The sequence below is a fragment of the Labrus bergylta genome, chromosome 9 (assembly GCF_963930695.1).
Source record: "Labrus bergylta chromosome 9, fLabBer1.1, whole genome shotgun sequence".
NCBI classification, from domain to species: Eukaryota; Metazoa; Chordata; class Actinopteri; order Labriformes; family Labridae; genus Labrus; species Labrus bergylta.
In genome coordinates this window covers 31658468-31669644 of record NC_089203.1, presented here as the reverse complement: position 1 = coordinate 31669644, position 11177 = coordinate 31658468, and the positions used below count along the sequence as shown (strand labels likewise).

The following is an 11177-nucleotide window of genomic DNA, read 5'->3' as shown; positions in this document are numbered from 1 at the left end:
TGACAGGAAGTGACTAGAGGCAGTTTAATAATTAAAGTAAATACATCGTCATTGACAACAACATCAACAGAGTTCAAATAAGGGACTCTGCAGAGCGAAAGGAGTTTGGAAGTTCGTTCCACCACCGGGGGGCAACAGAGGAGCAAGTCTAGTCAGAGACTTAGGACCCTGTTGTGATGGTTGGATCAGACGCCTTTCATTGGCTGAGCATAGAGGGAAGGAGGGAGATAAACAGCGAAAGACCAAAAGATGTCCAAATTCAAAATTTAAAGTACTTAGAAAATTGCATGCAATCGTCTAATTTGCAAAAATACATTTACTGGTAATGTTTCAGTACCCTAATGATGCTAGTGAGTAGTTTGCATGTTAGAAAGTGTGTGCATGAATTTGCACAGTAAATGCAAATTTTATGGACCGTTTTCTTTCCTTAGAACATGTCTTATGAGATATGTGTGCACAGTATTTATTTACAACAGCGTACTAACAAGAGAGCATCTACAATGTAAAGAGAAATATTTATTTTGGAGGTCACGAGCTGAGAAGTTTGGGAACTCCTGCGTTAGTCAACTGGAAGATTACACACCTCTCCCATTCTGCAGTCTACTATACAGCCTCAAAATGAGTAGATACAGTCAGGCTGACTAAGCAGCGACAGCCTGCGGATAGACTCGCCAGCGAGTGGCTGTCATGCCAGAACAGAGCGATGAGGAACAGAAATAGAAACAGTCAGCTGTGGGATTTCCAAATCTTTCATTTTTTCTGCATTATCTTCCTGGCATTTCAATTCTCCTCAGAAGTCAATTCTGCCTCTTTTCTGCTGTTCTCATTAAACTCCACCAAACCACCAACTGCAAAGAGGAAGTACCTCAGTCCTTTAACAATAACAATAACTCTTCTTACATGTGTCTGAATGCATTCTATTTTAAAGGTCCAGTCAGTGAGCTGTGTAGAGAGTGAGATGATAAAGGTATCTTACTATCTGATCATTAAGGAAACATGTTATGTTGAAGTGCTGGCTTCTCTGACAACAATGCAGCAGCCAGTATGTCCTCCTTCTAACTTTAGATTCTGCTCCTGAATGCTCTGGATTTGTTTGGACCAGAGAAGGTAGGAGCTTTTAAGACACGCCCCCACACGGCCGTTTTGGACGCCCCTCGGTTTGTCAGATATGAGAGCAGTTATCAGGTCAACAGGTGTTGCAGCGATGGAAGCGGTCAAGAGAAGTGGTTCAGATAGAAGTGATTGTACCCGACCTAAAAAGCCTCTGCATGTTTCTAATAAGCTCCACGAGCAGAAACGTGCTCAAACTAGGATCAATATTGGAGATGCTTTTGAAAAATGGAGAGAGGTTAGAACACAGAAAGGTTTACAGACCCATGCAGAGCTGGATAAACACTGAAGCTTCAGAGTCCACCACATGGTGACCTGAGTGAGCATCCACTCTAGAGAGGAGGGGGGGAGACAGCTCTCTATGATGTTTAGAATTTAGACTGCAGTACCTGTTTTAAACACTAGGGGGTTACATACTGCTCCTTTAAGAGAATGGATGCCTTTTTATTTTCTAAGTCAAATTGGTATCACTTTGAAAATTAATTCAATGACAGAGTGAGGTGCACAAACCTGAATAGTATCTCCTCAGCTCCACAAACAGCTCCTGGAAGACGTGTGCATTCTGGGTAAAAAGCCGGCCGTAGGTCTTGGTAAACATCTGGTTCATGGACTTCTCTGACAAGTCTATCAGCTCCCTGAAGAACTCTGCAGAGGGATGGCAAAAACAGGGATAAGATATAAGATATGAATCTGTCACCCACCTCCTTTTTTCCTCTAATATCTTGGCCGGTTTTCCACATGTGTGGGCACTTAGTCGGCCCCCTCCCGTCCAAGATTAACAGCTCATAGGGACAGTTACATCAGATCCTGCATGCTGGTAAACGAGCGTAACAACATGTACCCTATTTAGGTCTTCAGGACTCATATGCAGTCTCCCACTCCTTCGACGTGTTTAAATGATTCATCGCCGACATTATATAAAAGGATGAGGAGGGGAAAAAAAGGTGATAGCAGTCCACAGCAGGTAGAAGGAGAAAGTGTCAAATCTAAGCTGTGGCCGCTACAGACCTGCAGCCATACATGCAAACTGTGAGACAGCGTGGGCTGAATCCTCCGAAATACAGTCACTAAAGATGGAGGTACATTTCCTTACACTGAAACCTTTGATTAAAGGGGCATTACACCTCATTTAAAGAGGTACGTTCTTTGGCCGTGTTGAGACGCCGTAAAGACTTTGATTTAAGTCTAAGATCACTACACTGATGATGTCATAATGATGTCAGCAGGTTACTTCAGCGAGGCTTGGTGTCGAGAAAAGTAAAAACATGTCAGACAAAAACGGCGAAGAGAGAAACCCAACATTATTTCATATTGTGTGTGATGAATTAACTAATATTGAGGTGTCAGCTATTCCAAGCTAGGTGAAATGGTGTTAACATATATTCACATTTCTAGAGGATCTCATCAGGCATGCTCGCTCTCTCCTCCATTTAGTTTTAATCCTCTTCTCCATGTTCCTCTAACTCTAACATGTGTCTCTAGTCCGTCTACAAACCCTCCATTGATGAGAAAAGTCCATCCTCTCCGTCTTCTGCCTGCTCCACTTTTCAGAAAATGTGTGTTCAAACAGGCCGTCTGGAGATTTTCCCTTCATGACATCACAAAGGGCAGTAGCCCCTCCCCCAGGTGGGTGACACTCCCACAGCTAGGTGTTTGTTCTGCCCTCTGAGTCTGCCTTCTCACCGTAAACAATAGGACATGGAGCGAGAAAGCTCGAGTACACCCGAGCCCTTCCAGAAAGGGGGCGTGGTCAGACACAGCTCATTTACATATTTAAAGGTACAGACACAAAAACAGCCTGTTCTGAGCAGGGCTGAAATAGAGGGGTTTATAGACATGATCAAATACAGGATCAGAGTGGATTTAGAACAAGAAACTTCACACACATGTTGAAGAGGAGCTCTGAGACTTATTTACACTGAAGAAGAGGAGGAGGAGGATATGTCACCTTTAAGAACTAAGACTCAGGATAACTCAACCTGTGCTGCTTCAGATGTGACCTGATCTATCAATTATGCGTTCAATAACTTTATATAAGCTCCAAATTACAGGAGTAGACGAGAGTAGAGTTGATTAAAAATAAATAAAATCCTGCAAGGAGCTCTGCAATGTGTACGCATCGCTGCTTTCAGCTGCCAATGTCAATTTTATGTCTCGGATACCGGACCGTCTGAGAGGAACTGTGCAGGCGGATCCTAAATAGATTTTTTAATCAGCTGTCACTCAAAGTGGGTAGATGGGAAGGGTGAGACCAGGAGAAACCGAGTGTTGTACGGCTGCTTCAAATGTCCCGATCAGGCTTCAAGAGAGATGCTTTTGTTATTTTCATTATTACAGAAAACATGACTGATAACTCAGGACCTCTCACCATCAAACCTGCGGTGTCTCTGGGTAAAGGTAGTCAGGAGGAACTGGCTGTTTTCCTCGACCGCTTTGAGGAAGTCCCTCTCGCTCTGGAGGGCCAGCGTCTCCTCCATCTGACTGGAGCAGCAGGTGTAGTCCTGAGGGCAGAGCCGCAGGTGCTCACCTGGAAGATACAAAAAAAAAAAAACAGGCGGAGGCAGAATGGTTAAATCAAACATGTTTGGAAACGGAAGTGTAGAAATCACATCAACAGGGAAATATCACAGGGACACCGGTAACGTAGTGGTTAGTACCCGCTCCATGTATGGAGTCTGTGGTCCTGTAAGCAGGGGGCCCGGTTCAAATCCGGCCAACGGCTCCTTTCCCGCATGCCATTCCACAGTCTCTCTCTCCCCCGTTTCTCACACACACACACACACACACACACACACACACACACACACACACACACACACACACACACACACACACACACACACACACACACACACACACACACACACACACACGCTCTCTCCCTGTGCAGGAAATCTTATCAAAGATAAAAGGTGCGATAGATAGACGAATTGTAATTTCCCTGCATGAATTATTCAGCTTCAATCTGTCTTTCTTTGTCAGCTCAGGTTGGCTCTTTGATATGTCACAGAGGTAATGATATGCAAACGACAACGAGGGGAGGAAGACAAAAAGAAAACACACAGAGCAGCAGCCGCACGCTGAACGAGGAACAGGGGTTCAAATCTTAGTTTCTGTCATTTTAGATCCACTGTGAATTGAAGAGGGACAGAGTCATTCCCAACTCCACCCTCGCTCATGTTCGTCTCTTTTTCGCCTCCTTTTGTTCTCGCTGTGTGTCTCACTATATCAGCCCTCTCTCATCCCTCTATTTCCATTTCTAAACTGCCTCTCTTCATCCTTCACTCTCCCGGCCATCTGCTCCCCTGGCCCACGGGACAGTGAGCCAAGACTCAGTCACACACACACACACACACACACACACACACACACACACACACACACACACACACACACACACACACACACACACACACACACACACACACACACACACACACACACACACACAATCAATACTGCAGTTGGGACCCACACAGAGCAGAACCCAAAATAATCCTCACAAATCTGCAAGCTCTGTGATTTTGCACTTATATTTTAGACAGTATGCAGACAAAGCTGCAGATGTATCTGGTGCTCTCACACACACACACACACACACACACACACACACACGCACACACACACACACACACACACACACACACACACACACACACACACACACACACACACACTAACTGCTTTACATGCAAAGCTGAACCTCTGCAAAGTGGGAAACATTTTCAGACCTTAAATTGCTACAGAATTTTCTCCCTCACATTTAAACTCCCACTTGTGATGTCCCCAGCTGAACAAAACTTTACAGTCTGATTTGCACATATTTGAATCGTGCAGATAAGATGATGACCGGTGAGCAGAGCCTATGGGTGCAGGGATTTCACAGTGGGGCAGCAGGCAAAGACTAATTAGGGGCGAGGTTCTTTGTTGCACTAGTGTTGGCAATTTGCTCATCCCCTTAATCATCCTATTTAAACAGCACAGAGGGGAGGAGGGGGTGGGTTTCATTTGTTTTAAACCACCCTGCTGCCTTATTTCTCTTGAGGGGAAACTCACCATGATATCTGACATTGTGTCCCAGGTGCTGATGGGGGACTTTAGAGCCACCTTGCATCTTTTTGGATCTTGTGAAAAGGTTGTTATTTTTATTCTGCTTAAGTTCCTCTTTGGATTTACAGTGGTGAGCAGCCAGTGTACGGAGGACTTCATGTACATCATGCTTTTACATTTTACTCAAAGGTTTTTGTTAAAAACTACATATTATAGATTAAGATAGGACTGGAGAGCTGCTTCGTGTTCTAATTCGTCCCACTGCGACCTAGGTGCAGAGTCTTACCGGAGATTTGAGTCATCGGCGCAGTCCCTGTGCTGTACCCCTTCTCTGAGTACACCTGCCGGGTGTCGGCGCAGCTCCTCCCCGCTGAAGCCACGGGGCTCCGGGTCCCCGACAGTGCACACGCCGCGCAGAGCAGCACCAGCAGCGGGTACCTGGAGAGGCATAGCCGGGTATCCATCCTGCACCGCGGGACTCAGACAGCAGGGCGGGCGGGCGGGGGGTGGGGAGGGGGGGTAAGAAACCAGACTGAGGGTGCAGCACCTCTATAAATAAATGAATGACTGGCCGGTTTAGATGCAAGCAAAAGTCAAAAGAGTAAAGAGTATCCCAAACGTCAGTGGGTTAAATCACTCATCGCTTTCCCCTGATGATGAGTGCAGTGAACAGATGCATCCGGGATGTTTGTTCTCATCACACATATGTTTCCATCCACCGGGTCCACTTCATTTGTCCTCCCAGGGAGATCCACTGCTACTGGTCGGAGATGTGAAGGGAGTGTGAATGAATGGGGTGCTCCCGACCCTCCTCACCCAGCAGCGTCAATATCACGTGAGTTAGCAGCGTTACACCGGGGAAGTGCACAGTTTCAAAATAAAAGCAGAGCAACGTTTGTTTAGGAAGCATTTTCCTTCAAAGAAGAAACTCAGAGTTTGAGTGCAGAGTAATGTGGGATAAATAACACCTTGTGTTCATCATGTTTTAAGCAACATGCAAACACACTAAAAACCTAATTTAACAAAAATCACATCCTTCCATTTCTTTGGTTGGCTAACTTTGGCTTTTAACATTTTTGCAGACTTTTTCTTTTTTTAGATAATTAAATAATCTGCAGAAGATTGAATATTTTTGCAGAAAGTGAATGTTTTCGTGTTTCGTGAACTTATTTTTGCATTTAGTGAAATGCTTTGGCGACAGGTGCAATGATATATTTGTGCAGCTGACCTTCAGGGCCACCGTAGGGATGGCCTAGACTTTGCTATCAAATTTCTATTCCTAGGCTTCCTGCTGTTGTAACTGCTTAGGATAATTTCTTTGAAACCACCCAGTGTCAGAATCAGCCTTCATCAAACCCTGATTTAATATTGGAAAAAGAGACAGATAAGGAGTCTCGAATGGCCTTGCAGTTAAACCCCAAGAGCGGGGGCTACAGTCCTTGTCGCGGCAGCCGTGGGTTTGAATCCATCCTCGGCCATTTGTTGCATGTCATCGTCCACTCTCCCCTCAGGAACATTTCCTGTCTCTCTCCAGCTGTCATACCCATAGACTGTAGGTCCTAACCAATGAAGGCAAATATCGCCCAAAAAACTATAGCTAAAAGAAAGGGCCATGATAGCTCTAGTGACAAGTTAACAGCTATTGTAAAATGGTTTATTCCAATATATTAGTTTCTCCATGGCACAGATTTTCCAATTGTAAGTCTCAAAACACCATGTTTGAAGAACCTCAGACATTTTAACATTTTTTTTTTTACAAAGTTTTGTAAACCAATCCTTTTTTAGAAGATGCTGCTGAAATAATCATTTTTGACAGCTGAGTTTAGAAACTAGGGGGCATATTTTTTTCAGCCCAAATGTGTTAAGTAGACCTAACAAATGCTTTATTTTGAAGGTTGACACCGGAAGTTGTGTGTTTAACTCTGGTTGCATTGATTCTGGTCATAACAGCCTATCATCAAACAGAACAATGAACCAACTGGGACCAACAGGGGAGGAGGAAAGGGTGAGGAACCTGTGGTGGAGGGGCGGGGAGCAGCTGAGCCCACCAACACCACCTCAGGGTCCCAAAACCTGGACAGAACGACCCAGAGTGGACTTCTTTTTTCTTTTTTTTAACAAGGTGTCACGGATACAAATGTCTGTAAATAAAGGAAGAGGGATTCAAAAAAGAGGGACGATCAACTAGGCCTACTGCAAAAAGTTTAGAGGTGTTTTCTTAGATATTCATCAATCGTTAAATTCATTACTTAAACTCACACATTGATGAGAGCTATAATAATATCAACAGTCTGAGAGCAACCCATCCGGGTACTTTGCCCAAACAACTCTGGCCCCGCCCCCTTCTCGGTGAAGCCACTCCGTCTAAAATTAATGGCGATAAATGGAAAAGACGTTTTAACGGATTTAAAGGCCTTAAAGAGGACATATGATCCCCTCCTCCACCTTTTCAAACAGTCCTCCTCCTCCACCTTTTCAAACAGTCCTCCTCCTCCACCTTTTCAAAGAGTCCCCTCCTCCACCTTTTCAAACAGTCCCCTCCTCCACCTTTTCAAACAGTCCCCCTCCTCCACCTTTTCAAACAGTCCTCCTCCTCCACCTTTTCAAAGAGTCCCCTCCTCCACCTTTTCAAACAGTCCCCTCCTCCACCTTTTCAAACAGTCCTCCTCCTCCACCTTTTCAAACAGTCCTCCTCCTCCACCTTTTCAAACAGTCCCCTCCTCCACCTTTTCAAACAGTCCCCTCCTCCACCTTTTCAAACAGTCCTCCTTCTCCACCTTTTCAAACAGTCCCCCTCCTCCACCTTTTCAAACAGTCCTCCTCCACCTTTTCAAACAGTCCTCCTTCTCCACCTTTTCAAGCAGTCCTCCTCCTCCACCTTTTCAAACAGTCCTCCTCCACCTTTTCAAACAGTCCTCCTCCACCTTTTCAAACAGTCCCCTCCTCCACCTTTTCAAACAGTCCCCTCCCCCACCTTTTCAAACGGTCCCCTCCTCCACCTTTTCAAACAGTCCCCTCCTCCACCTTTTCAAACAGTCCTCCTCCACCTTTTCAAACAGTCCCCTCCTCCACCTTTTCAAACAGTCCTCCTCCACCTTTTCAAACGGTCCCCTCCTCCACCTTTTCAAACAGTCCTCCTCCACCTTTTCAAACAGTCCTCCTCCTCCACCTTTTCAAACAGTCCCCCTCCTCCACCTTTTCAAACAGTCCTCCTTCTCCACCTTTTCAAACAGTCCCCTCCTCCACCTTTTCAAACAGTCCTCCTTCTCCACCTTTTCAAACAGTCCTCCTTCTCCACCTTTTCAAACAGTCCCCCTCCTCCACCTTTTCAACCAGTCCTCCTTCTCCACCTTTTCAAACAGTCCTCCTTCTCCACCTTTTCAAACAGTCCCCTCCTCCACCTTTTCAAACAGTCCTCCTCCACCTTTTCAAACAGTCCCCTCCGCCACCTTTTCAAACAGTCCTCCTCCACCTTTTCAAACACCCCCCCTTCTCCACCTTTTCAAACAGTCCTCCTTCTCCACCTTTTCAAACAGTCCTCCTCCACCTTTTCAAACAGTCCTCCTTCTCCACCTTTTCAAACAGTCCCCTCCGCCACCTTTTCAAACAGTCCCCTTCTCCACCTTTTCAAACAGTCCTCCTTCTCCACCTTTTCAAACAGTCCCCTCCTCCACCTTTTCAAACAGTCCCCTCCTCCACCTTTTCAAACAGTCCTCCTTCTCCACCTTTTCAAACAGTCCCCTCCGCCACCTTTTCAAACAGTCCTCCTCCACCTTTTCAAACAGTCCCCTCCTCCACCTTTTCAAACAGTCCTCCTCCACCTTTTCACAGTCCCCTCCTCCACCTTTTCAAACAGTCCTCCTCCTCCACCTTTTCAAACAGTCCTCCTCCACCTTTTCACAGTCCCCTCCTCCACCTTTTCACAGTCCCCTCCCCCACCTTTTCAAACAGTCCCCTCCTCCACCTTTTCAAACAGTCCCCTCCTCCACCTTTTCAAACAGTCCCCTCCCCCACCTTTTCAAACAGTCCTCCTCCCCCACCTTTTCAAACAGTCCCCCTCCTCCACCTTTTCAAACAGTCCCCTCCTCCACCTTTTCAAACAGTCCCCCTGTGGTCTAAATGAAACATCTGTGCTGTGCTTTGGTCAAAATATAACATGAATCAAGCACCAGAGGAGGTTTGTGACCCTGTAGAAACCAGCTCTCTCAGAATGCTCCGTTTTGGTGTGTGTGTCTCTTTAAATGCAATAAGCCCCACCCCCTGAGTTTTCCCCGTAGACATCACTCCTCTGTAGAGAGAATAAAAATGGCCGAACTGCATTAAAGTTTTGTTCTAGGCTGGAGGTGGAGTCCATGGGTGGAGATACCAGGGGAGGGGATTCTTTTTTTTTAAGATTTATTTTTACCAGAATCCCACTGTGACATCACAAGGAGAGCACATGTGTAACAGAGCGGTTTCCTCTGTGTTGTAAAGCTGTGTACACACCAAGCGCAAAAATAATATTCGCGTTGCGTGATCGCGCGAATGTCATCGCGTTGATCATATTTATTGAAGCGAATTTTCGCCCATCTGACCCTGAAGCGACAAGCTGAGGGGGAGGGGCTTGTCACCTAGATACCAATGTTTGTTTGCGCCTTCTCCTGTAATCAGCCACAGTGGATACTGTTATCGCTGCCTTTTACTTGTTGACCGAAGTCAGACAAGTTGTCGATTCAAACACCATCATCTGTGTTTACAGCTTCCTTTGGAGCAGCTCTGTGAATATCACTGTTTTCTTCAGGAACTGCGATTACAGCCGCTCAGATTGTGCAGCTCCAGAAGTTTCTCCTGCATTCCTGACGTCAGCCTTGTCATCTTTTGTCAATGATGATTGGCTGTCGCGTCAAGGCATCAAGCGAATTTGCTGCTGAAGCTGAATGTTTTGAACTTGCGTGAAGCCGCGATGGACACGAAATTTGTGTCCATCGCGACTTCACGCTCTGACATTTGGCATCCCTCGCGGTCATTTCACGTCTATTTCGTCCCATTGACTTTCGATGTACTTTTGTAGCGCGTCAGATTACATTTGCGTTTGGTGTGTACTCAGCTTAAGACTTATGCAGACCACAAACAAAGGACTCGATGGGTTTATTTCATTGACACTCAGGTTACCCAGGTATGTTCAGAAACACTGTAGAAGTGGAGTTTTCATAATAAAGTAAGACAAAACTAGCTGTTTGGAGCCCGAAACTGATGTCAAGTGAGGTAAATTTATAAATTATTACTTTTCTGAACAGGGATCAGCATCATACCATCATAAAATAAACATTAGCTAACTTATTAGCGCCGTGTTTATTCAATCTTTATCCATCAAACTGGTGCAAGTGCATACTGTGATCAGATTGAGCTGAATTCATCATTTTGTTTTGATATATCTGTAACTCTATTTTTATGGACAGTTAGTTGGATGTCTCCTTGTACTTACAAGTTACATCTATGAACTGAATGTAAATGTATTAATAAAGTTTTCTAAAAAAAGCTAAATGATTCTGCCCTGCCCCCATAGCAACATGACCGTTACACGATGTTGACCAATTAACATCAAGCGAACCTAAAAAAGAACCAATCATCTGTCGACCTGAAGAGCTGCTGCTATCCAGCGCGAGACATTTTTCGCGCCCTTCTAATGTCGTCAGTGCGCATCATCAGTGCGCATAGAAGAAAAGCCGTTAAGAAAGCGACATACTGACCAAAAGCTGCATTTCAGGTAACTAAATTGTGTAATTATTAGTAAACGGATTATGTGTACTGATTATTTTTCGCATTATAAGTTAGCTGGCTACTTGTCTAAAAGATAAAGTTAGCTAAATTTCGAGAACAAGATTTGCGAACCACAAAGTAATCCCGTTCATTTAATATGTTGTTTAAAATCGTAATTAGTTGGCTTAACATCCATTAGTGTACGTTTGCATACTTTTAAGAGCTATTAAAGACATTGACTCGGCAAGGTGTTGTCTCCTCTCCCGCTCCGTAGGAAG

The 11177-nt window shown here is 45.0% G+C and overlaps 1 protein-coding gene across 1 annotated transcript in view; it reads right to left on the bottom strand.

Annotated features, from left to right (window-relative positions):
- Nucleotides 1–5961, bottom strand: part of gpc2 (glypican 2) — an 18220-nt gene extending 12259 nt beyond the window's left edge. The window contains 3 exon segments of the mRNA XM_020658673.3: nucleotides 1621–1755; nucleotides 3479–3637; nucleotides 5447–5961. Of these exon segments, the coding sequence (XP_020514329.2) occupies nucleotides 1621–1755; nucleotides 3479–3637; nucleotides 5447–5624 (472 nt within the window). The 5' untranslated portion in view covers nucleotides 5625–5961.
- Nucleotides 5962–11177: the final 5216 nt, after the last annotated feature.